Source organism: Bos mutus, chromosome 2, assembly GCF_027580195.1.
Source record: "Bos mutus isolate GX-2022 chromosome 2, NWIPB_WYAK_1.1, whole genome shotgun sequence".
In the NCBI taxonomy this organism is placed as follows: Eukaryota; Metazoa; Chordata; class Mammalia; order Artiodactyla; family Bovidae; genus Bos; species Bos mutus.
Genome location: NC_091618.1, coordinates 111,320,526 through 111,348,367, shown reverse-complemented (window position 1 = coordinate 111,348,367; position 27,842 = coordinate 111,320,526). Strand labels below are relative to the sequence as shown.

Sequence of the window (27,842 nt, the reverse complement as noted above, 5' to 3'; positions counted from 1 at the left end):
TTTCAGTCCAAGGGACTCTCAAGAGTCTTCACCAACACCACAGTTCAAAAGCATCAATTCTTCAGCATTCAGCTTTCTTTGTAGTCCAACTCTCACATCCATACATGACCACTGGAAAAACATTAGCCTTGACTAGATGGACCTTTGGAGATGGCAATGGTAACCCACTCCAGTACTCTTGCCTGGAAAATCCCATGGACGGAGGAGCCTGGTGGGCTGCCGTCTATGGGGTTGCACAGAGTCGGACACAACTGAAGTGACTTAGCAGCAGCAGCAGCAGACGGACTTTTGTTGACAAAATGATGTCTCTGCTTTTTAATATGCTGTCTAGGTTGGTCATAACTTTCCTTCCAAGGAGTAAGTGTCTTTTAATTTCATGGCGGCAATCACCATCTGCAGTGATTTTGGAGTCCAGAAAAATAAAGTCTGCCACTGTTTCCCCATCTATTTGCCATGAAGTGATGGGACCAGATGCCATGATCTTTGTTTTCTGAATGTTGAGCTTTAAGCCAACTTTTTCACTCTCTTTCACTTTCATCAAGAGGCCCTTTAGTTCCTCTTCGCTTTCTGCCATAAGGGTGGTGTCATCTGCATATCTGAGGTTATTGATATCTCTCCCAGCAATCTTGATTCCAGCTTGTGCTTCTTCCAGCCCAGCATTTCTCATGATGTACTCTGCATATAAGTTAAATAAGCAGGGTGACTATATACAGCCTTGATGTACTCCTTTTCCTATTTGGAACCAGTCTGTTGTTCCATGGTCCAGTTGTAACTGTTGCTTCCTGACCTGCATACAGGTTTCTCAAGAGGCAGGTCAGATGGTCTGGTATTCCAATCTCTTGAAGAATTTTCCACAGTTTATTGTGATCCACACAGTCAAAGGCTTTGGCATAGTCAATAAAGAAGAAATAGATGTTTTTCTGGAGCTCTCTTGCTTTTTCCATGATCCAGCGGATGTTGGCAATTTGATCTCTGGTTCCTCTGCCTTTTCTAAAACCAGGTGCCCAATATGCTACTGGAGATCAGTGGAGAAATAACTCCAGAAAGAATGAAGGGATGGAGCCAAAGCAAAAACAACACCTAGTTGTGGATGAGACTGGTGATAGAAGCAAGTTCCGATGCTATAAAGAGCAATATTGCATAGGAACCTGGAATGTTAGGTCCATGAATCAAGGTAAATTGGAAGTGTCAAACAGGAGATGGCAAGAGTGGACATCGACATTCTAGAAATCAGCGAACTCAGATAGACTGGAATGGGTGAATTTAACTCAGATGACTATTATATCTACTACTGTGGGCAGGAATCTCTTAGAAGAAATGGAGTAGCCATCATAGTCAACAAAAGAGTCCGAAATGCAGTACTTGGATGCAATCTCAAAAACGACAGAATGATCTCTGTTCGTTTCCAAGGAAAACCATTCAATATCACGGTTATCCAAGTCTATGCCCCGACCAGTAACACTGAAGAAGCTGAAGTTGAACAATTCTATGAAGACCTACAAGACCTTCTAGGACTAACACCCAAAAATGATGTTTTTCATTATAGGAGACTGGAATGCAAAAGTAGGAAGTCAAGAAACACCTGGAGTAACAGGCAAATTTGGCCTTGGAGTACGGAAGGAAGCAGAGCAAAGGCTAATAGAGTTATGCCAAGAGAACACACTGGTCATAGCAAACACCCTCTTCCAACAACACAAGAGAAGACTACACATGGACATCACCAGATGGTCAACACCAAAATCAGATTGATTATGTTCTTTGCAGCCAAAGATGGAGAAGCTCTATACAGTCAGCAAAAACAAGACCTGGAGCTGACTGTGGCTCAGACCATGAACTCCTTATTGCCAAATTCAGACTGAAATTGAAGAAAGTAGGGAAAACCACTAGACCATTCAGGTATGACCTAAATCAAATCCCTATGACTGTACAGTGGAAGTGAGGAATAGATTTAAGGGACCAGATCTGATAGACAGAGTGCCTGATCAACTATGGACGGAGGTTCATGACATTGTACAGGAGACAGTGATCAAGACCATCCCCAAGAAAAAGAAATGCAAAAAAGCAAAATGGCTGTCTGAAGAGGCCTTACAAATAGCTGTGAAAAGAAGAGAAATGAAAAGCAAAGGAGAAAAGGAAAGATATACCCATGTGAATGCAGAGTTCCAAAGAATAGCAAGGAGAGATAAGAAAGCCTTCCTCACAGATCAATGCAAAGAAATAGAGGAAAACAATGAATTTGAAAGTCTAGAGATCTCTTCAAGAAAATTAGAGATACCAAGGGAACATTTCATGCAAAGATGGGCTCAATAAAGGACAGAAATGGTATGGACCTAACAGAAGCAGAAGATACTAAGAAGAAGTGGCAAGAATACACAGAAGAACTGTACAAAAAAGATTTTCATGACCCAGATAATCACGATGGTGTGATCACTCACCTAGAGCCAGACATCATGGAATGTGAAGTCAAGTGGGCCTTAGGAAGTATCACTACGAACAAAGCTAGTGGAGGTGATGGAATTCCAGTTGAGCTATTTCAACTCCTAAAAGATGATGCTGTGAAAGTGCTACCCTCAATATGCCAGCAAATTTGGAAAACTCAGCAGTGGCCACAGGACTGGAAAAGGTCAGTTTTCATTCCAGTCCCAAAGAAAGGCAATGCCAAAGAAGGCTCAAACTACCACACAATTGCACTCATCTCACATGCTAGTAAAGAAATGCTCAAAATTCTCCAAGCCAGGCTTCAGCAATACGTGAACTGTGAGCTTCCAGATGTTCTGTGAATATAGCATAGTTTGTTTATCCATTCTCCTATTGATGAATCACTGGGCTGTTTCCAGTTTTGGCTTTTATAAATAAAGTATTTGTGAACACTCTTGACCAAGTCTTAAGAAGACTGGTTGACCATATTAAATGTTGACCATATTTTCATTTCTCTTGGTTAAATCCTGATAAGTAGAATTGCTGAGTCATTGTGTACTGTCTGTTTAGTTTTATAAGAACCTGCTTGATCTTTTCCCAAAGTAATTATACCATTTACACTTCCACTACAGTGCATGAGAGCTCTGGTTGCTCCATTTCCTTGCCAGAATCTGGCGTGTTTAGTCTTTTTAATTTTAGCTACCCTAGTGGGTGTATAGTGCTATCTTTTTACTGTGACTTAATTTGCATTCCCTGATGACTAATGATGTACAGTTTTTCATATGCATATTGGCTACTAGTATATCCTCTTTTGTGAAATGTTCACCTCTTTTGCCCATTTTCAAACTAGGCTGTTTATTTATCACTGAGATCTAGGAGTTCTTTACATCCTGGATATCAGTCCTTTGCTGTATATATATTTGCTAATTTTCTCCCAGATGTGACTTGCCTATTTCTTTCCATTTTTGGGTATTTTTCCCTATTTCCTTTTTTCCCCCTACCCTACTTTATTTTATTTAGAAAAAAAAATGTTTTTACAGGTATACACAGCTATATGTATTTATTTATTTTTGGCTGCGCTGGGTCTTCGTTGCTGCGCTTGGAATTTCTCTAGTTGTGGAAAATGGGGCTACTCTCTAGTTGCGGTGCACAGGCTTCTCATTATGGTGGCTTCTCCTGTTGCAGAGCATAGGCCCTAGGCTTCAGTAGCTGCAACTTGCTGGCTCTTGGGTGAGTGGACTTGAGTAGTTGCAGCATAGGGGCTCATTAGTTGTGGCTCATGGGCTCTAGAGCTCAGACTCAAAAGTTGTAGAACATGGTCTTAGTTGCTTCACGACATGTGGAATCTTCCCAGACCTGGGATTGAACCCACGTCCCTTGCATTGGCAGGCACATTCTTATCCACTGTGCCACCAGAGAAGTAATCCTATTAATTCTCTTAATGCTGTCTTTTGACCAGTAGACATTTTTGAATTTAGTGAAATCTAATTTAGCAGTTTATTAATTTATGGTTATTGATTTTTCTGTTCTGACTAAAAAACTTTACCTACCTCTGAGTCATGAAGATATTCCTTAATGTTTTCTACTAAAAGCTTTATGGTTTTAGCTTTTGCATTTAGGTCTATGATTCATCTCAAATTGATTTTAGTATATATTTAGAGGTTGAAGTTTCTTTATTTTCCTACATAGATATGTATCTAGTCAAGTGTCATTTGTTGAAAAGTTTCCTTGCCCCCACTGCATTGCATTAGTATAATACTTTTGTTAGAAATCAAATGACTTTATGATTTTGTAACTATTTCTGGGCTCTCTATTCAGTTCCATTGATCTATTTATCAATTCTTTTGCCAGCCAATATCATACTGAATTGATTTCTTTAGCTTCGTACTAGATATTGAAGCCAGAAAGTGTAAGTCCTTCAACTTTACTCTTTTTCAAGTTTGCTTTGGGTATTCTGAGGCCTTTGCTTTTCTCTCAGCAGTTTTTAAAGTGCATTTTTTTTTCTTTACTTTGGATCAGATCCAAAGCTTCCTTCCTTACTGACCTCTAAGTAGGAGGGAGGCAAAAACCAGATCCAAGTAAATCTCCAGGGGTGGGGTTAGGGGTGGGTGGTTGAGGGACCAGGCAGGATGTTTGTTCTCCCAGTTATATACTTTTGATTGGAATGGGAATATGTGACAAACCACAGAGTTTTTACGGCATTATTACCTAAAGCTGCTTTGACCTTTGGTGTATGCAAAAGTTTTGGTCTCATTCTTTCAGCTATATTCATTGAAAAAATTAATGATAGTAGTTGCTGCAGTAAAACATTCTCCACACTTTCAGAATCATGCTATCTATTCTTTTCATATTTCCTGTAGCTGCAAGAGCTAGTTTAGTACCAACACAAGGCACTTAATAAATTTTGTTAACTAAAACTTGTGTTATTAGAAGTCATAATATCAGAGTGTTAAAAGAAACATTAAAGCTCACCTAGTTCAATCCTCCATCTGATCATAAGGTTTCCCACTAAATACCAGCCTGTTCTGACTTATATAGTAATAGGGTACTCACAGCCTTAACCATCTACAACAGTTCATTCCATGAATTCCTTTCAAAATCCATTGGGAAAAAAAAAACAACACGAAAACCTGACTGTTACTGCTTCCATAAGGGAATAAAGAAGACTGTGGTCCCAAACTAAGATCACTATTATTTCCACTGCATAATTTATAAGACTTAGAGTCAGACTGTGAGGAAGAGCAGCTTAGGCAGATGCAATTGTAAGAGTACAGCTATTTCATCTGATTCTGATATGCCACTCTTCCCTCTCCACCAAAATGAGAATTTATTTCAATTAGAGCAAATGTTTCTACAGGGAATATAATACTTGTACAGTATAGAGAAGTCCTTAAATGTGTCATTTATCTAGTATCTAACTATAAGTGGCATATAGACCTTAGCAAGAGTCTAGTTGCTGTGAGTGGGGGATACTCTGTTGCGATGCATGGGGTTCTCATTGCAGTGGGCTTCTCCCTTGTGGAGCACAAGCTATAGGTGAACGGGCTTCAGTAGCTGCAGCTCATGGGCTCAGTACTTGCGGTTTACGGGCTCTAGAGCATGTGCTCAGCAGTTGTGACATACATGCTCAGTTGCTCTGCAGCATGTGGGAATATCTCAGACCAGGGGTTGAACTATGTCCTTTGTGGGAGTCTTAATCACTGGACCACCAGGAAAGCCCCTATTCTAAATATTCTAAGTGAGCATCTTGATGTGGGGGAGGGATACAATTCAGCTTCTTCCTCATCATAGTGTCATAGTGATGACATATGTACCTTTAGTCTAGGAGGAGCCCCACTCCTGGCTTAATTAGTCACTGACATCCTAATGCTCTACTAGTGTTTGTAGATTTATTTCTTGAAAGATGACATCCATCATATCTGTGTGGGATATGGAAACAGGAACAAAATGTATTCCTGTCAGTAGGGCTTCCCAGGTGGCGCTAGTGGTAAAGAATCCGCCTGCCAATGCAGGAAATGTGGGTTGGATCCCTGGATCTGGAAGATCCTCTGAAGTAGAAAGTGGCAACCCACTCCAGTATTCTTGCCTGAAGAATCCTATGGACAGAAGAGCCTGGCAGGCTACAGTCCATGGGGTCACAAAGAGTCAGACACAGCTGAGCACACACACACTGATGGCCTATGCAGGATTTCTCACCTCTCAAAATAATGAGAGGAAGCTAGAAAATAAACTGAAAGAATATGTTATTAAAGATAAGAGGAGGGCCAAGAGTTGTGGTAGAACAGGCTCATTGGCAATTGCCTCTTGTTTTAATAATTACATTTTGGTTTATTAGGGCACTAGGCATTAGCATAATTCTAACTTTCACCTACAAAGTTAATACAGTGTAAGCTGCCTGGGAGTTGGAGACATATTTCTGCGGATTGGTCTAGTAAGCTCATACTTTGCTTTTGCATCTGGGGGTAATATTTTTAGGGCAAGGACTTCACAGGCAGATTTAAATTCCCAGCTCAGTCAAACTACGCATTAAATATTTTATGAAACCAACACTAAAAAGTGACTATTGATGACAATACTTTTGCAGCTAGTCTCTTAGCCTTTAACTTCCAATTTTGCTTTCTGCAATGTTATTCTTTTCGACTCAACCTTCAAATTTTCAACTTATAGTTGTTGTGCCACAGTTTTAAAATTACTTCTTGTTTATAAATATCACTTTGCAATCTAAAGAAAGAGTTATAAATTACTATATTGGGATTTTTATTTTTAAAAATTGTAAAAAGTTTTGAATTATTTCTACCTCCTTTTCCCAAATATCTTATTTGACAGGTTTGTCTTTTGCCATCCCGTTAACTCATAAGTTTTCCCTCAACCCTGATCAACTACAATTGAGGAAAAATAAGTTTTAGTATCTAATAATACTGTTAGCCAATCATCATAATAGAATGACAGATTGCAAAATTTTTAAGGGCAGAAGCTCCAATTCACTTGCTTTTGTATTCCTTTTAATACTTAGTTCATCCCATGGTACCTACTTTTAATAACTTTATTCACTTTATTGTTTGTTATATTTGGATAGGTGAAAAATCCAGCAAAATTCACCTTTATTTAGGGTAGCTGAGTTTTTCTAACTTCTTATTATTTAGGGTAGCTGGCAGCCTTAGTTTTAAGTTGTTAATATCATCTCCATTGCGACTAGATTGGCACCAGTGAGACTCTTAAACTTGCTTAAAAATCATCTATTTTTTATACAGGAAAATTGTTACCATGGCCTGGTGTTTATTCCTGTGAATTATTGTTTTGAGTTCTGTCTAAATGTAGTGTTGTCTTCCTCTCTCCAAGTGGCCAGTCTGACCCTAAATTTCACTCCAACAGTATGGATTTGGCAGACAACAATATGTTCCATTAGCAAATAATCCCTTCATTTAAATAAATCCCTTCCTTTCCCTTAAGTACTTTTATTCGAACTGAGGGACTTTGGGCTACAAACATCCTTCCCTTGAAAAGTAACATACAATAAACATCTTGAAATTCCTACTTAGAGAAACTTCATAAAATAAGAGAGCAGAGTGTCAGGGACATAAGGTGCTAGTAGAACAAATTATGAATTTGTAAATCTTGGTCCATAGGGTCACAAAGAGTAGGACATGACTGAAGTGACTTAGTACGTATATCCAATTACATTGTTAAAAGAAGTTTGAACAGACTGAAGAAAGAGATATGATGGTGGCAGACAGTTAAATCTACTTCAGAAGAAAAGCTCACTTTAGGAGTACTTATAATATATTGTGCCTTATCCACAATTTCCATTTGCCGCTGCACTTTCCTCATTTCTTTGGATGTGTGTTGGGGGTGCTCAGTCATGTCTTACTGTTTGCAGCCTGAGGGACTGTACCCTTCCAGGCTTCTCTGTCTATGGAATTTTCCAGGCAAGGAAACTTCCTGGAGAGGGTTGCCATTTCCTCCTTCAGAGGGATCTTCCTGACCCAGAAATCAAGCCTACTGTGTCTCCAGCTTTGGCAGGCAGATTCTCCACCACTAGTGCCCCCTGGAAAGCCCATTAACTTGGATACTTAACAGAAATAAAACCATTAGTGAGACTTTAGAAAAGGGAAACCTCTTGTGAGATTCAACACTGGAAACAAGAAAGAGGGTGGAGGAGGGATTATTGCACTAAATGAGATAAGATAAAGCTTGGAGTGTTAGACTTTTTTTTTTTTCAAATAGGGAGTATGCTTTATTTGGGCTTCTCTGGTGGCTCAGATGGTAAAGAATCTGCCTGCAGTGAAGTAGATCGGGGTTTGATCCCTGGGTTGGGAGATTCCCTAACGAACGGGAATGACTACCTACTCCCATATTCTTGTCTGGAGAACTCTATGAACAGAGGAGCCTGGTGGGCCACAGTCCATGGTGTTGCAAAGAGTTGGACAAGACTGAGCAACAAACACTTCACTTTCATGCTTCCTTTAAAGACACAAACAAAATACACAGAGCTGGGATTGTGGGATGCACTGCCCACCTGTAAACTAGAAGTAGGGACTATATGTTATTAATCTTTGTATTCTTTATAAGCAGGACTGTATCTGGCATATAATAGATGCCCAGCAAACAATTGTTGAGTGACTCAATATTCAGCTCAATATAGTGGTAATGGCAAGACTCAGTTTGAGAGACATTATTTTGGTTCAAAGTAGAGCTACTTATTTTTGGATGGGGCTGGAAACGTTTTTGGAGAAGGAAGTTGGGCCAGGATTCAGTGCCAGCCCTGGCAGATGGATTTTTTTCCCCTAAACATTTGTGTTCCACCTCAACCAGAAAGGGATCTGGGTGATTAGGAAGGTGGAGTCTACTAATAAAGCTTTACAACAGTTCAGGAGGCACTCTATTAAGTGTATTCATCCCATGCCAATTTTAGGGCATATTTCTCAAATTATGTTTACCTAGGTTTGCCCCAGAAATGAGCCCCAGTCTGTTTTATTGTCAGTATTTCCCTCTCGTCAACAATTCAATTATTATTGTTGTTATTATTGAGACACGTTCTTTGATCCTTCGAAATCCTGCTCAATCTAGGCCTCAAGTGTTTCTGTAAGTCTCAAGGGAAAACGACTTAGGCTGAAGTCGGCGCCCAAAGCCACACCCTCCAAGAGGCCTTAAGAGACCTGGGGCTTTCCTGGCAGCTACTCAGCTGCTGGCAACCACGCGGCGCGTCGGAATCCCACGGCTTGGCACCGAGGTCGTCCCTGTGGGAGGCCGGTCCCCCTCCGCGCTGCTGACCAGCCGCTTCTGGCCCGGAAGCGGCCCTTCAAGCCGCCCCGCCCGCCCCGGGCTCATTTGCATAGGGACGCGCGCGGCGCCGGCGAGCGGGAGGGCGGGCGCGGCCGGGGAGGCGGCGCGCGCGCGCCCTGACAGCTCGGCCCTGCTCGCTCACTCGCTCGTCCCCGGCTTCCGAGCACAGCATGGCGGTCAAGGTGACTCTAACTCTCTGCTGCTGCCTTTATTTCATAAGAGACATTCCAGGGACCCTACCTGCAGCCCCTCACCTCTTCCCATTGACTTTTTGGCCTGATTGTTAGATGGCGTGTCCTGGGGCTCCAGGGAGAACTGTGCGGGGCTTGGACCGGAGGGAGAGGATGCCCGGCGGGGGGAGGGGAGGGAGGAGGGATTGTGAGTTGGAGGGGCTTGTAAGGACCACTGGTCCGTGAAGGAGGAGGAGTATCCTGCCCTAGGTACATGGGATTGTGAGCCAGCAGTTGGAGGGCATCAGAAAGGGAGTGGGAGGAAGTGGCATGGAAAGCCGGGGATACCCAAGGCATCCGTGTATTGTGGTGGGGGAGGGGGTGAGTAATTGAGTATTTGGGGGCCTCTGGAGCCAGGGGCAGCGGTTGGCATTTGAGCTGCAGGTGGCAGGATGTCTAAAGTATTTAGAAACGTTGTAGCTGCTTTCACTATTTTAGGTTGGGTGGAGAAAGAAAGAGGCGTGGAGATAATTATATTCTGCATTGCTTTCCACGGGAAGAAAGGCCAGTAGGCCATGCGATTAATTTGGGTGTTCCAACTTTGCTGTTGTTTCTACTCTTGCTGGACTCTTGGTTTGAAGGTGGGTGGATGCTCACTGTGTCGCTAGTGGATGTGGAGTAAAGTAAGGGCTTGATCCTCATGGCCCTTCCTTTCCAGCCCAGGGGAAATCTATCTGATAGATTTGCTGTTTCTTAGGCTTTTCACACCTGTCTTTCCACCGTGTGATCGCACAACTCCAATTTGACAGTTGTTATCAGTATTAGTGCTTTTAATTTGTTTTCAACTAGATGCACTTGTGAAAGATAAGAGCATTGATTGTTAGCATCTGTGAACTCTAATCTGCAGAGATTATGTGATCTCTAGTGAAGCATTAACTGGCTTTTTTTTTTTTTTCCCTTACAGACAACCAAGCGAGGTGATCCTCAGGAGTTAAGAAACATATTCCTACAGGTAATGGCTTCTGTCCTGTGCTGCTTCTTGGTAGGGGTGGGATGGGGGGAACGTGTAAGTCTAGTATTTTTCAGGCCTTCGCTTTCAGGAATGTTTTATCAGTATTTTCATGTTTCCTTCAGAACATGAGAATAAATAATATAGATTATAACTCTTATTAAGATTTGATTAAATAGATTTCCCTCAAATTATTTTTTTAATGACTTAAGACATTAAAAAAAAATCACTAAGGAGAAAAATTGCAGCTTCCCTTTAAGCATTGTGACCAAAATAAAATTTCAAAACATATTGGCACACTTGTGCAATTGATAGGTATGATTAAAATTCTTTGTTCTTTGAAAATTATGTTTGTAAAGTTTTCCTGCTTCTAAGCAACTCTGTGCAATTTGTTACAGAGATAAGAATAATATAGTTATTCTTAATTTGTGTGTGTCTTTTCTTCCTCCATTTATTTTTATTATATCCATGGGCTTTGGGGGTTGTGTTACAAAATGTTACTTTATGTGATTCTTGCAAGAATCCACCTTCAGTTCTGCTAAATTTTTATCATCAGTGACTTACTTGGCTGTAGACTTTTAAAAAATTGACTTAGTTTTTTGTTTTCATTTCTTAATTTCAGAAGTTCTGCATGCAGGAAATTGTGTTTAAGTACATATAAAGGGAGACAAGCTTAGGTGACCTACCAAATACTGTATTTTTCTCTGAATTCTTTTGAGAATTTTTGAGAACGGGTCTATTCTGGACCTGTGCTTGTATAGCAACTTTGACCTTGGGCAGGTCCTTGCTGGGTGTTGGTTTCCTCTGTAAAATGAGAGGTGATCTTCCAAGGTTCCTTCCAACTCCAAAAGTCTATGATTCTATATTAGGAACAGATTCTAACATGTGCATCAGCCTGGTGCAGATGACATTTTTATCTGAGAAATGTGGATTGCTTAAGCTATTGTTGGGGAGGCGGCTGTATAGATGACCAATTAGTGAAAATGAGAATCTTAAATTTTATAAACTCTGGTAAAGGGAAGCATCATTTCCAGAACAAAAGTAATTGTAATAGAAATGTTCTGTTTGTGGTTTGAAACCTTGATTTCTCACAAGTATTCTTGAAAATAACCAAAAATATGTCAGTGTTAACCACGCCATGTGCTCAATTGTTTCATGAGGAATTCATGTGATGTAGTTAATTTTGTTTTCTAAATTAAGTAGGCAAAGGAAAAATCAGTGGAAATGCTTCATGAACTATTGAACAGAGTACTGACCAGGTGTTGGCAACATTGGGTTCAATTGCCAGTCCTGCCCCTATCTTGTGGTTTTACCTGTGGGTTTCATCTTCTCATGTAGTACTCAATGGGCTATAAGGAAATGGCAGTTGAAGTCCTTTCAGCTTTAAAAATCTTGTGGGAAAAAAATCTGTGATTCTATATGGATTTGATTTTGGAAAGGAGAGGGCTGGGACTATGCCTAGCTTTTTGAAAACTTTCAAATTTTATCTTTTTACACATTATTTTGATGATACCCTTTTTATACTGAAAATTTGTGGAATTCATTAACTACATGTTTAGCAGTAATGGTAAAGCATTGACCCAAGAGTTATTGATAAGGGTCAGAACATAGATACTACCTTCTGGTAACTGAAACAGCTTGATATAGAATATAGTTAGTTGAATCAGTTTGAGGGCTATTAGCAAGTAACATAGATTTTAAATTTATATCTTAAATACTTCAAACTATAGTTACTTGAAGCTATAGGGCATTATTTAGAAACAGTTTTGTTTTAGATGCATATGTTTTTTTAAATATTTTAGAAACAATAGCAGGCAAAAATACATACTAACTATGCATTTCTTTAGCAACTTAACATATTTATCGGAATAGTCACTGGGAATTATTTACTGTGTGTCATGTATGTACTTGTATTTAGTTTAGTAGTAGACACTAACATGATGAATAATTAAAGGGGAGAATTGAGCCCAGACTTGAATGGACAGGTAAACGTGACTAGTCTCTCTTTGAGACCTGTCCCATGTCCCACAACTTGTGGTTGAGGGAGTCCAGAACAATGAAGGCAAATTATAGCCTCTGGTATGATAGTCAAATTGATTTCTCTAGATCCTTGTGGTCATGTAATAATAATGACAATGGCTATCATTTACTGATCATTCTGAAGTATGCTGAGCATTGGCTTAGTCTTTTCGGGTATTAATTTTTTTTCTTTTTAAACTGACGTATAGTTAATTTACAATATTTCAGGTAAGGATATCTTATTAATTTTCATAACAACCTTTCTGCATGCTTAGTCACTCAGTCGTGTCTGACTCTTTGTGACCCCATGGACTGTAGCCCACCAGATTCCTTTGTCCATTGGATTCTCCAGGCAAGAATACTGCAGTGGGTTGCCATTTCCTTCTCCAGGAGATCTTCCTAATCCAGAGGTTGAACCTGGGTCTCCAGCATTGCAGGCGGATTCTTTAACAACCTTAGGAGATAGCATTATTTTCCCTGTTAAATCATGCTCAGTCGCTAAGTTGTGTCTGACTCTCTGACCCCATAGACTGCAGCCCACCAGGCTCCCCCGTCCCTGGGATTCTCCAGGCAAGAACACTGGAGTGGGTTGCCATTTCCTTCTCCAGTGCATGAAAGCGAAAAGAGAAAGGGAAGTTGCTCAGTCGTGTCCGACTCTTTGCGACCCCATGGACTGCAGGCTACCAGGCTCCTCCATCCATGGGATTTTCCAGGCAAGAGTACTGGAGTGGGATGCCATTGCCTTCTCCGTGCTAAAAGCTAGAGGCATGTAAAAGTCTAACTGCAACTGTGTTTGTTAAGAAATTAAAGGAAAAAAAAATTGGTTTCTTAGGTGCTGAAATATAATACCTTTCCACTGTGACTATCTAGAACATTTGGCCAAGGACTTTGGATTTGAAACAGTAGGAAGGCACTCTGGGTTTCTCAGTGGGCAAATTGAAGTGGGTAAATTCTGGCAGCTCTTTGTGTATGTTGGATAAAGTGTGGAGAGGTTGAAAGTAGGTAGAGAGATCTGTTAAGAGGCCATTGAAATAATTCATGTGGGAGATAATGACCTGGAGTGGCTGATGGCTGGGGAAATGGAATGGAAGGATGATACTAGGGACTTTGGAAGGGATGAAATCAATTGAATGTGGTATTAAATATGAAAGTAAAGGAAAGAGTAGTGAATCTAGCATTTTTATGACAGATGTTAATTTATAAGGCGTCTATTTGAGGAGTTGGGTGAGGGGATTGTTAAAGTTTGGTTGCTAAATACATGTGTCCCAATAAGTTGAAGTCAGATACAAGTTTTGTATAGGTGGTAGATGAAACCTTGGATTAGGAGAATTAATTATAAAATAAACAAGACAGGGAATAAAGGACTGATTTATAAGTGATATGATCAATTGAAATGGAAGGAGGAGGAGTGGAAGTGAAGGAGAATGGCCTCATGGGAGTTTAGAGTGTCACAGAAAAGGGTCAAGTCAAAGAGTAAAATCTAGATTTTTCTGTGATTAATATAATTTTGTTTTGGTAGGATTTGAGGGGTCACTTGAATTCAGGGTCATTTGAGCTAATTAAAGACTACAAGAAGATATAATTTTGAATTTTAGAATGCAATTGAAAAATTCTGGAAAATTTAGAACTATGGCATTGACTGTCTAAATTCACAACTAGCTGGTGTGGCTAACAGTCATTTGTTTTGTAAAAGGCAAAATACTCCTGTTTGAAAGTGATATTATACCTATGTTTAATGACGCTCCATTTTATGTGCAAGTCCATTTATGTGCGAGTTGATAAGAGTAAGTAAGCATTTTGATTCTGAGTATAGAGAAATAGGTTTTTTTTTATGTTCATCATTTCTCAAATTTTGATAAGCTGCGTTTTCTATTAATTAAAAGAAAAGAACAATAGTATTCACTAGGATTCTTTTTCCTGCCCCCCCCAAGTACTTAAAATTAGAGCACAGCAAATGAATTCTTATGTGTTAGACTGCTGTAATTTTACAACCAGCTATCAAGCTAATATTTTACTGTTAGTACCCTTGAAACCGTCAATTCTGGATTTATGTCTTCTTTTACCTCTCTCAGCCACACACTATTATTGACCCAAATCTGCTACATCAGAGGTATATAGTAGCAAAAGGAGACAAGGGAAACAGTGAAGAGGAAGGTGAGGTAAGGACAACAGGGATGTCATAGGCTGTTTGTTATAAACCTGGCAAATTTAAAAATGAAGAGTTAATCTGGTATGGTCTGTGTTTTGTGGCAAAGGAGTTGTGATGGACAGGGAGGCCTGGCGTGCTGTGATTCATGGAGTTGCAGAGTCGGACACGACTGAGCGACTGAACTGAACTGAGGTTTATCAAAAAGCAGTTTTACGGGACTTCCCCGGTGGTCCAGTGATTATTAGGACTTGGCTCTTTCACTGCTGTGGCCCTGTGTTCATTCCCTGGTTGGGGGAATGAAGATCCTGCAGGCCGTACAGTGCTGCCCAAAAGCAAAAAACTGTTTTAAGTGAATGATTTTTGAAGATCTCTTTTTTTTCTTTTTAAGTTGATAGATTTTTCTGTTGTTCATTTACCAGTGTATCCTATGATAAAAGCAATACATGTTGAGACTGTAGAATAATATATGCTAGACCCAAAATGTGTGGCAATGTAGAAATCAAATACTATTTTTATCCCTTTTTCTCATCACCAGTATAACTAGAAGATCGTATCCCATATCAAATTATGAAAATCCATTTTTTTCTGTCTTGTTTATTTTACATTAGAAAATAAGTAGAAGATGCTGCTGCTAATGTAAAGCAAACAGTGATTCTTCTTTAGGGTTTTTATGATAACATAAATTTTTAATTGAAAGAAATGTCCTTTATTCAATAAATATTTTTTTACATATTATGTATTTATTTACTTTTGGCAATAACCTGCAGCTGAAAAGGGAATTAGCTTTTAGCAGGAGACTTTTCTATTTTGTTGAAATATGAGTTAGGGCTATGTTTTCCAAAGTGTAGGAAGTGTATCACAATATTACAGTTAAAATAAGAGAATCAGGTATTGAAAGATGATAATATCTACTGAGGCCAAATGTGGAGAAAAAAGGTGCTCTCACAGTGCATTTGTGGAAACAAAGACTCTTTGCAAAGCAATTGGCAATGGTTTAAAATAAAAAGATAACCAGTTAAAGAAACAATCCTATTTTGGGGATATTTATCCCAGAGAAGTAAAAATACTCATAAGAATATATATGTATTAGATTGTTAGTGTCAGCACTCAGTTGTTCCTCAAAAACAAAAAAAAGCTGGGGGACACAAAATAAATGCTATCAAAGGGCAGTGGTAGGAAAATTATGAAATAACAACTGTGGAAAATTAAGCAGATACTAAAAAGAATGAGTTAGACTTACTCCAGCTGATTTAGAGGGATTTCAAATGTACTATAAATGAGTCTGCCTGCACTGTGGGAGACACAGGTTTGACCCCCGGATCAGGAAGATCTCCTGGAGAAAGGAATGGCTACCCATTCCAGTATTCTTGGGGCTTTCCTGGTGGCTCAGATGGTAAAGAATCTGCCTGCAGTCAGAAGACCCAGGTTCAATCAGGAAGATCCCCTGGAGAAGAGAATGGTTACCCACTCCAGTATTCTTGCCTGGAGAATTCCATGGACAGCGGAACCTGTCATGCTGTACTCCATGGGGTCACAAAGAGTGGGACACAACTGAGCGACTAGCACTTTTTTTTTCTTTATAAATGAGGAAAGACAGGTGTATATACAGAAGAATAGATAATGTTAACGGGGTTGAGGTAAGAATTCAGGGGAAATAAAAACAAAATCTCAATGTATATGTGTTAAATTTTGAGCAAGTACATAATTTAAAAGTAAGAACTTAGTAATTCAGCTGCTGCTGCTGCTGCTAAGTCGCTTCAATCGTGTCTGACTCTGTGTGACCCCATAGATGGCAGCCCACCAGGTTCCCCTGTCCCTGGGATTCTCCAGGCAAGAACACTGGAGTGGGTTGCCATTTCCTTCTCCAATGCGTGAAAGTGAAAAGTGAAAGTGAAGTCGCTCAGTCGTGTCCGACTCTTAGTGACCCCATAGAATGCAGCCTACCAGGCTCCTCCATCCATGGGATTTTCCAGGCAAGAGTGCTGGAGTGAGTTGCCATTGCCTTCTTCGTAGTAATTCAGAACATGAAGTTAAAAGAGACTCCCCAACATGAACTGGGTTGAAGAAACCAGTAAGAGACACACAGAAAGGGATCTATAGTTTTCTTAGCCACCCTGATTAAGGTTTTCACCAGTTTTTCAGGCTATAGGAATTGAAGATAATAGCCTTTATCTTTAGTTTATAAAATATTTGCCATAAACTATATAGAGTTCTTATTTTTAAAAAAGTATTAGGCATTAAGGGCGTGCTAGCAACATAGTGAAGACTTTATCCTTGAATTAACTAGACAGATGAAAAATAATTAAGATTAAAACATTAGAGTTATTAAATGCTATGTATGTCCTGCTGCTACTGCTGCTGAGTCGCTTCAGTCGTGTCCAACTCTGTGCGACCCCATAGACGGCAGCCCACCAGGCTCCCCCATCCCTGGGATTCTCCAGGCAAGAATACTGGAGTGGGTTGCCATTTCCTTCTCCAATGCATGAAAGTGAAAAGTGAAAGTGAAGTCGCTCAGTCGTGTCCGACTTTTGGCGACCTCATGGACTGCAGCCCACGAGGCTCCTCCATCCACGGGATTTTCCAGGCAAGAGTACTGGAGTGGGGTGCCATTGTCTTCTCCGATCTATGTCCTACTACCAGTCAATAAATAGGCTAGGCACTGTGCGAGGTTTGTAGGTACGACAGAGCTGTTTAATGAAGGTATGACCTCACATTCTGGGTAGGGGTGAGACAGACAATAACAAAGACCACACATTAAAAAAAAAAGAAATATTAATCACAGGATTGTGACAATTCCAATAAGTAGAATGATGGAAAAGGTGATCATTTTTCAAGATGGTGGCCAGTGAAGGCCCGTAAGGAAGTGATATCAGGGCTGAGAACTGAAAAGTAAGTAGAGAGAATTCCACATGTGCAAGGGCCTGGATGTGGATAGGATTTGGTATGTTCAACAAACAAAAATGAGGCCAGTGCTCCTGAGGCCTCAGTGAGTGAGGGGGTGAATGGGCAGTAAGAGATGAGGCTGAAGGAACCACACCAAGCAGGACCTTGTTTATAGACCATGAAGAAGAGTTTGGATTCTTTTCTAAAAAAATGTTGTGGAACCTGTCGGAGGTCTTTCACCTTGAAAGTTGAATGATTCAGTTTATATGTTAAATTGATTGTATTTAAAGATAGATCATATTGAAATGTAAGCTTTCTCATATATTTCTGTGCTTTCTCATGGATTTTCTACTCTACCTTGAGTAGACTGTGATTGTTCCAATTTAATTTCCTCCTGTCCGTAGCATTCTTAGGATATCTTGATCTGGGCCTTGGTTGACTCCTTTTTATCCAGGAGGCAACAGAAAGTAGCCAGAACCTTACATGGGCTTTGTAGTCTAACCAGAATCTGAATCCTCTTTGATCCCTTTTGCTGAGTGACCTTAGGTGTTTAGATTTCTGTGGGAGTCTGTCTTCTCATCTGTCTAAGAAAGGATAACTGCATCTAGCATATAGGGATATTACAAGGATAAGATAATGTGTAAATAGTGCCTGGCACTCAGAGAACCTGATAAAACTTAGTTCTTTGTCCTTTTCCTTTTCTTCTGAGCTGAGGACTTTTCTTTCCTGAAAAGGATCTCAGTCCCTTGTGTTCCCCAGGTAACTGTGCTGGACCTAGAAAGTGACTAAGGATGCTAATAAGTACTTGTGATTATGTACATGTAATCAGTTAATTATTAATTACATTCTTAAAATATACATCTGAAGATCTTCACAAATCCCCATAATCAGAAATATCTCCACAAAAGGTAATTTCTCTCTCAAATCTATAGATCCTGAGAAGGGGTAGAGCCATGATTAAAAACTGGGAGACTGGAAGTATGTGCAGAGTTTTCATTTAAACCTTCTGTTGCTCTGTCTTAACCAGAGAAGGAATAGTAGTCCAACCAAGGAATACCAAGACGCAGACCTGAAAGAGAGACTTACAATTCATTCTTTATGTTTGTAATTTGTGAAAAATCATCTCCCTGTTCTGTTCAGCTCTCTTTTAGCACTGCTGAAATTTCTGAAACATGGCTCACTGAAACCAGTGCCATGGCTTCTAGAACTGTACTATTGTTTGTTAACTGTTATGTTGTAGGGACTATTTTAAGCTTTTTATACAAATCACTGTATGTAATTCTCAGGACAACTCTATAAGGTAGGTGCCATTAATATTCCCATTTTATAGATGAGAAAACTGAGCCCCAGAACGGTTAAGCAACCTGCTGAAGGTTATATAGTAAATGGAGGAGACTTGCTTTATGTATGTTAATACAACTTGGCTTATTTACTTAATATTGTATGGCAATGCAGGTATGGTAGTACATACAGAATCATCTCATTTTTGGGGTAGCCTTTTTTATTATGAAAAATTTCAAACATATGAATTTAAAGAAAATAGCATAATGAATTGCCATCTACCATCACGAATCTTCAACTATCATGGATAATTTTGCTTAATTTATATTGCAGCTGCAGGGGATTATTTTGAAGCAATTCTCAGACATCTTATCACTGCATCCATAAATACTTCAGTGTCTATCTCTAAAAGATGATGACTCTGAAAAACAAACCAAACAAACCACAATACTTCCTGCACCTAAAATTTTTCCTTAATAAATGAATTTCAATTCAGAGTTGTAGTTTCCATGCTTGTTTCTTTTTTTTTTTTAAGTTGTTTTATTAAAATCAGGATCCAGGCCCGGTTCCTACATTGCATTTTGTTGATCTGTCACTGCTCCCTGCCAGGATAAAAGGCCTTTTTTCCTTATGGCAAAAATCTTGCTATGTAATCAAGGCTTACCAACAGTAAAGCATTCGATACACCTGGGAGCTACACCTTGATTATCAAACACGTGATTTGTCTGGGCTTGTAAATATATATGCCCCTTGAATGTTCCCATGGTTACTTAGACCAAGAAACTGAAGTATTTTTAAGAACAATGCAAATTATTCAACTTAATCTGCTATGAAACATTCTAGTTCCAGTTACTGAATTCTCTGGGGTCATTATTTCCAAGGTTTTTGGCCATTTTTAGGGGTTAAATTGTTTTGAAAGACTTAGCTTATTATGGTAACTTCTGTTAATTTCAGTGAGTAACTGGAGTCTTCCACCTCCGCACTTTGTTAGACATTGCATGGTAGCTGATAGTAGGCCTTGATGTAACAGATAGTAAAAATACACATATTAACGCAAAAAGATAGTATTTCATGAAACAATCTGAGAAAGGCAGATTTCTGGAGAAATTTTTTTTGCAATATTAAATAGGTTTTGTTTCCAGTGTAAGTGAAATATGCAACTGAAAATGCTAATTAGATGTATAAAACTGCCTTTTCCTAAAAAATGCATGTGTAGATTTTAGTAAATACCAGAAAAATCTTGTGTCACTCATTAAAATCTGTTTTAAAAAATTAACGTGGCTTCATAGAGTTGTTAAAATCCATGTGGCTATATGTATTAATTATTTTTTCTCATTAAAATATTATTTCTGCTATTGAATTCCACATTGCACTATTGTAACAAAAGTTGTGTTGTTGGATCTGTTGTGGTCTTTGCTTGTTACATAGAGTGCTTGAGTAGTGAAAGGGCATGCATTCCGGACTAAATTTGGCTTGCAGTAGGAGTAAGAGCAGTAATAGTGAAGGACAACAAGATTAGCTTCATGTGCTCAACTCTTGCTGTGGTAGAAGTCTTTCTCTTCCTTTGCTCATGTAATTCTTTTTTCTGTGGAGGAAATGCTCTGTGTGGTATTTGTAGTTACCAAATTTTATGACATTGTCCTTTGAGAGTTAGAAATCGCAAGGATGTTGCAATCTGAAATTGTCAGTTTATCTCAATTGGAACAAAGTCAGGGAGGAACAGTTTGTTTTGACTCATGTTACAGCCACATGTTGGATAAGCAGAGATGAAGCTGCCTAGACCAGTCAGGACTGATTTTCTGATAAACCCAAGAATAGTAGAAGCCAACCCTAAGGAAACCTTGGTTAGAATAAGGGTGAAGAGTTAGTAACTCCTTCATGTTTGAGCAGAAGCAGAAAAATTTAGAATGCAAGGAGGAAAACTGGGATCTGCTGCTTTTCTGTGTTTCTAAGCATTTTAGATTAACTATGTCAATCTGCATTAGCTTTATAATTTTCAAATACTTTGATGTTCAAGATCTCACTTTTTTCCCTTAAAAAAGATCTGCTGCTGCTGCTGCTGCTAAGTCGCTTCAGTTGAGTCCAACTCTGTGTGACCCCATAGACAGCAGCCCACCAGGCTCCCCCGTCCCTGGGATTTTCCAGGCAAGAACACTGGAGTGGGTTGCCATTTCCTTCTCCAATGCATGAAAGTGAAAAATGAAAGTGAAGTCGCTCAGTCGTGTACGACTCCAATGCATGAAAGTGAAAAATGAAAGTGAAGTCGCTCAGTCGTGTACGACTCCTAACGACCTCATGGACTGCAGCCCACCAGGCTCCTTCATCCATGGGATTTTCAGGCACAAGAGTGCTGGAGTGGGATGCCACTGCCTTCTGCTGCTAAGTCACTTCAGTCGTGTCCGACTCTGTGCGACCCCAGAGACAGCAGCCCACCAGGCTCCCCCGTCCCTGGGCCTTCTACCTTTCTGTAATTTCTCATTAAAGAGACTCTGAGAAGTGTGTGTTTGCTCCAGAAATCTCTACTATTTAACAACACAGGAGATTAGAACCTCTTTTCTGACCTTAGTTTCAGTGTCCATCATGCCATGGTCTCTGAGTGATTTGAGGGCAGGAACTATGTTTTCTTGATTCTGCATCCCTAGTGCTAGGCCTGGTGCCCAGCACAAAGTTGGTACTTGATAAATGTTTTAAAATGAATGCAAAATAACCTGAAAGATTAAAGCAGATTTTCGGCTTAATAAGAAGTGCTTCTAGATATATTACCTTGGTTTTGGTGGGCATACTGAAAAAGAAAATCCTTGATCTTGACACACTGTATAATTTTTAAAAAGTAACCAACTTTCTAGTCACAGCCTATCAGAACTTTCCTTTATAATTTCTGGAAAATCTTTTAGAAATATAAAAATAAAAAAATCTCTGTTTTTAAACTTACACCATTTAAACAGCTAATTTATATCATTAAAACTATTTGGGCCTATTTACTCATTCGTGTTCTTGTTAAAACTGTTTGGGCCTATTTACTCATTCGTGTTCTTGAATTTTAAGTTAACCTTTTTTTTTCTTCCCTTAGTGGAAATGTAGTATGTAAACTCTTTGTAAAGTCTGCTTTATAATTAACCTGTGATGTTGGTTGCATACATTCTAAAGGTTACTTAAGGTTATATTTGGTAAAATTGCAAAGGAGTTATTAGTATCCAGTTAACTACAGTCACGTGAGGTCTTGATGTGTTGATCTGTTGGCTTGATAGAACATTTCTGGAAAACGTGATTGTCTCTTTTGAAGATAGAGGTAGTTCAGGGAAAGTATAACATAAATCTGTGTATGAAACCATACTGTCTTTAATCAGCAATGATTTTGATTAAATATATAAAGATTCTAATCTTTCATTAAGATCCATTTTCTTTCTCATGCTTCAGAATGTCAAGGCTTTTTCAAACACATATGAACTATACTCAAAATATTTCTGGAAATGCCAAAGCTATGGGCACTTTTACATTAAAGCACTTCAGTTAGGTTTTAAAAAAGTTTAATTGAGAAAATAAACCACGTGTTTTTTTTCTGATACTGTCAGCTACTTCTTATCTATGTCTTTTATGTGTTCTTGACTTCTTGCCCAAGAAGGATTTATGACTGACTGCTTAAGAAACATCTTTGAAATGGCAGATGATTAACTCTAAAGTTATTTGGAGTATGGATATAATATTTGGCTAATTTCATTTCAAGTCATTTTAGTTCAGTCTTTGATAGGAACAAAATAGAAACAATATTGTGCAACTAAATTAATATATTAATTTTTTAGCATAAGTGTTAGCCTAGGAGATCCAAAAATTTGTCTTAAATTGCTTTTTTTCATTTTTAGTGTAAACATGCAAGTCATTTTGGTTAGCAGAAAAAGTCTAGTAAGCCCACTTAACCTTTTCTTGTTTCTAGCTGCCTTACTTTAGGCCATGTTTCCTTTTTTTGTTTGTTTAAGTGTCGGACATGACTGAAGCAGCAGCAGCAAGCGTTATTATCCAGTCAATTAAAATCAGCATTAAAAGTAATGAAGTTATTTAAAATAGATAGGTCATTCTTATTTTAAAAAATATTTTTAGTTTAAACATATCACCCATTTTTGAGGTACCTGCTTTTCTTTGTTAAGGAAATGTTCTAGCCTTTTGGCTGACTGTGGGTAGATTCTAGTTTCAGTTCTAAATTCCCTCTTCTGTTTTGTCTGTTCAGGCAGCAGGCTCAGTGACATTGCCAAGTAATTGTCTCTAATTTAATGAGTTAATTAGTTAACTGTCTCCTGCAGAAGTCAAGTACTGACTCCTTGTGGCTGAGAAGACTTGTGTTTTTTCCCTCTGAGCTATGCACTTTATCTTTCAGTTAAAATAGACTAGGAGAGTTGGGAAAAACACTAGCAAAATACCTCAGGGTAAGTGATTCTCTGGCATCATTTATAACCCCAGATATTGGCAAAGCCTGTTCCAAGTACATGTCCACGAAAGCAATTGTTTTCCTTGTTGGCTACTGTGTCCTTGGTGGTTTGTGCTAAGGCTGCTCCATTTCCTGATAGTTTTAAAGTTAAGAGTGTTGGTATTTCTGTCTGTATGTAATCTGTGTATATAGTGGTGATAGTTGGCAAAAAGATTCAGGTATTAGATATCAGACACCTTTGTGACAAAAAGAAATGGACACTTCAGTCAGTTCAGTTCAGTCAGTTGTATCCGACTCTTTGTGACCCCATGGACTGCAGCACGCAGGTCTCCCTGACCATCACCATCTCCTGGAGTTTACTCAAACTCATGTCCATTGAGTCAATTATGCCATCCAACCATCTCATCCTCTGTCGTCCCCTTCTCCTCCCTCCTCCAATCTTTCCCACATCAGGGTCTTTTCAAATGAGTCAGCTCTTCACATCAGGTGGCCAACGTATTGGAGTTTCAGCTTCAGCATCAGTCCTTCCAATGAATATTCAGGACTGATTTCCTTGAGGATGGATTGATTGGATCTCCTAGAAGTCCGAGGGACTCTCAAGAATCTTCTCCAACACCATAGTTTAAAAACATCAAATGGACACTTAGTTGCTTTATTTTGTTAATACTAACTGAAATGTTTTTGTATTGTTCCTTTTGAAAATTAATATCTGCTAATTAAAGAAATCAACTCAATTGTGAAGTGAGAGAACAAAGATCACCATAACCCATCTCTTATATTTTCTTGTTTTATATTTAGTTCTTAATTATTTTAAATTTCTTATAGAAATTGGCCCTTTTCATTCCATTGATAAAGGAGTCTTTATCAATGAATATGAGCATTTTTATGGTTCTTTATGGGCTTCCCTTGTGGCTCAGCTGGTAAAGAATCCGCCTGCAATGCAGGAGACCTGGGTTCAGTCTCTGGGTTGGGAAGATCCCCTGGAGAAGGGAAAGGCTACCCACTCCAATATTCTGGCCTGGAGAATTCCATGGAGTGTATAATCCGTGGGGATTGATGCTTTTGAACTGTGTTGTTGGATAAGACTCTTGAGAGTCCCTTGGACTGCAAGGAGATCCAACCAGTAAATCCTAAAGGAAATCAGTCCTGAATGTTCATTGGAAGGACTGATGCTAAAGCTGAAACTCCCAATACTTTGGCCACCTGATGAGAAGAACTGACTCATTGGAAAAGACCCTGATGCTGGGAAAGATTGCAGGCAGGAGGAAAAGGGAATGACAGAGGATGAGATGGATGGCATCACTGATTCAATGGACATGAGTTTGAGTAAGCTCCTGGAGTTGGTGATGGACAGGGAATCCTGGTGTGCTGCAGTCCATGGGGTTGCAGAGTCAGACACGACTGAGCAACTGAGCTGACTGACTGATAGTTCTTTTTATATATAGTTATATTTTTATATATATATATATATATATATTTGTGGGTATGTATTTATATATTGCTAAATTACTTTTTTGTTTAAATTTTTTTAATTGGAGGATAATTACAGTATTGTGTTGGTATTTGCTGTATAGCTGAATCACCTTTTTAAAGGACTGAATGTGAAAAAGCAAAATGTAAAGAACAATGTGAATAATATGTTATTATTTGTGTTAAAAAGACATGGATAAGAATAATCATACATATTTGTATGTATATATTGGCATATATCAGAGAAGGCAGTGGCACCCCACTCCAGTCCTCTTGCCTGGAAAATCCCATGGACGGAGGAGCCTGGTGGGCTGCAGTCCATGGGGTTGCTAAGAGTCGAACACGTCTGAGCAACTTCACTTTCACTTTTCACTTTCATGCATTGGAGAAGGAAATGGCAACCCGCTCCAGTGTTCTTGCCTGGAGAATACCAGGGATGGGGGAGCCTGGTGGGCTGCCATCTGTGGGGTCGCACAGAGTTGGACACGACTGAGCGACTTAGCAGCAGCAGCAGCAACATTGGCATATATGGGGCTTCTCAGGTGGTGCTGGTGGAGATAGATGTAAAAAATATGGGTTCATTCCATGGGTTGGGAAGATCTCCTGGAGAAGGGCATGACAACCCATTCCAGTATTCTTGCTGGCAGAGAAGCCTGATGGGCTATAGTCCATAGATCGCGAAGAGTCAGACCAACTGAAGCAACTTAGCATGCATGCATGCATATTGGCATCTCTCTATATATCTCTCTTATATATAAAATTTACTTGTTTATGCACAAAAAAAGTCTCTGGAAGCATGTGTGAGAAATTAATTGCCTCTGGAGTGAGGAATTGAATGATTGGGAAGAGGTGAGAGGAAGACTTTTTTCATTGTATATTCTTATTTTGAATGGTGTGAATTGACAGTATTAAAACCATAAATAAAAAAAAAAGCCTCTAGCAATGGGTGAAAATCCCCATTGTGTTTTCATTTTCACTCCCACTGTTTGGTGCAGGCCTCGATCTCTTTCCTCTGGATCTTTGCAGTAGCCACTGCTTGGTCTCCCTGCCCCCAGTCAGCTTATCTTTTCTCCAGTCCATCTTTCACATTGCTGCTGGGGAAAGCACATGTCGGATCATGTCTCTCACTTCCTAAAATTTTCAATGGTATCCCATGGCCCATAGGATAAAGTTCCAGCTCTTTGTTTTAGCATTCCAAGTCTTCCACTATCTGGTCTCAAATTGCCTTTTTATATCACTTCTACATATCTTTATATACCCTCTCTTTGTTATCTTTATATACCCTCTCTTTGTTATCTTTCTCCAGACAACAACCGCCTCCACCCAAAAAGAAAGAAATTCATTTTTAAAATTTCTGTTTTTTGGGTTTTTTTTTTTAAAGCCTGAAATACCCTTTCTCTCAATTTGCAGTTAAAACTGAATTTTGCTTTCAAGGCCTGTTCTGAACATTATTTTCTTTTTCCTCTCACCAACTCCCTGCCATCTATCCTCAAAATGAATCATTTATTTTTGGTTCCCATTGTATGTTTCTCATACCTTTGGCACTCATTCTAGTTAATTGCTCACTTATCAGTTGCTTAAATTCTATTTTTAGACTTCCTTGTATTGATCCCTCTTTCCAGCTCCAGTAGTCTTGCCAACATTGTGCCTTTCTCCACTCCTGCCTGTCTTTTACCCTGGTGGTTTTCATATCTTGGTAAATGTGTCAGATTATGTTATACATTGAAGAATTTTGAGGAGAAGAAGCAATTGATTAGAATTAGTACAATCCACTCAATATCATACAGTTTATTTTTTGTTTATCCTGTTTGCATGCCTATTTTGAAGTGTCAAAGATTATGTAGTTTTCATTTTATAGATATGTGATATATATCTAGAGGCCTGGGAGGAGAATGGCATTGTTGAAGGACTCACAGTGAATAAGTTTAGAGCCAGGGTGTAAACACAGGAACCTTTCAGGTATGACTTTTATAGCATGTAGAGAGAACATGACTTTATTTTGGGGTTATACTAGTTAGGTGCTTTTGGTAGTACCAGCTAGTAAGAATGTGTCCACCTTTGGGCTACTTCTTATGTTGGCTGATAGAGCATTTGCTGTGATAACCTCAATGATATTTTTCAGAACACAACAAAGGAAACAATTTAAAATTTAATTCTATCCTTATTGAAAGAGCTCATGGCTTGGTTTAGTCAGATTCACAAATGAGGACATTTGAAATGCTTAACCAAAAGCAAACCAACAGTCCTTTGCTGTAAGCTAGTGGCTTGGTTGGAGAAGGTGATGGCACCCCACTCCAGTACTCTTGCCTGGAAAATCTCACGGTCGGAGGAGCCTGGTAGGTTGCAGTCCATGGAGTTGCTAAGAGTTGGACACGACTGAGTGACTTCACTTTCACTTTTCACTTTCATGCATTGGAGAAGGAAATGGCAACCCACTCCATTGTTCTTGCCTGGAGAATCCCAGGGACGGGGAAGCCTGGTGGGCTGCCATCTATGGGATGGCACAGAGTCGGACACGACTGAAGCAACTTAGCAGCAGCAGCAGCAATGGCTTGGTTTAGTCAGATTCCCAAATGAGGACATTTGAAATGCTTAACCAAAAGCAAACCAACAGTCCTTTGATCTTTTGATCCTTGTCTTTCCTAGAAGCAACCTCTTGTAACTTTTCTAGCTATTCATTTTTCATGAATAGAAGTATTTCTACTTTATGAAAAGTAAAGTATAGAAATACTTCATATCTTTACTTTTCATAAAGTATAGAAATACTTCATATCTTTGTACTGCTGCTTCTAGACACTATTGACTTTCTCTTATAGCAGCTGAAGTATTTTACTTCCTCTCCCATTCTTCTCCCTCCATGCTTATCATATTATAATTGTCATTATATTTATAATGTATATTTATAATTGTCATTAAATTAATATTTGGTATCTACATTATTATAACTTTAAATTGTTTATTTTCTGCCAAATCATGTAATGTTTTCTATTTTTATATGACAAAAACACTTGTTCATAATTTACTTTTTTATAGAGTTAAAAATTGCTTAACTTTTTGTTTATTTAGTGATTTGTGTACCTCTTACTGATCCCTTAACAAATATTTACTGAGTGCCTGCCGTTGTGTCAGCTATTATTCTTGGTGCTTGGATACATCAGTGAACATACTAGGCAAAAATTCCTTCTTTTGTGATATTTACATGCCCCTTGCGAGATAGACAACAAACATAATAAGTAAAAT

General features: G+C 39.0%; 1 protein-coding gene across 2 annotated transcripts in view; it reads left to right on the top strand.

Annotated features, from left to right (window-relative positions):
* Positions 1-9,278: 9,278 nt before the first annotated feature.
* Positions 9,279-27,842, top strand: part of SLC25A12 (solute carrier family 25 member 12) — a 98,596-nt gene continuing 80,032 nt past the window's right edge. Inside the window, exons 1-2 of one of the 2 annotated variants that reach the window (XM_070358422.1) lie at positions 9,279-9,383; positions 10,336-10,383. In XM_070358422.1, coding sequence (XP_070214523.1) covers positions 9,372-9,383; positions 10,336-10,383 — 60 coding nt within the window. In that variant the 5' untranslated portion in view covers positions 9,279-9,371. Of the gene's footprint in view, positions 9,384-9,931; positions 10,013-10,335; positions 10,384-27,842 lie in introns of those variants that run through there. The other variant, XM_070358416.1, reaches the window with a different exon arrangement.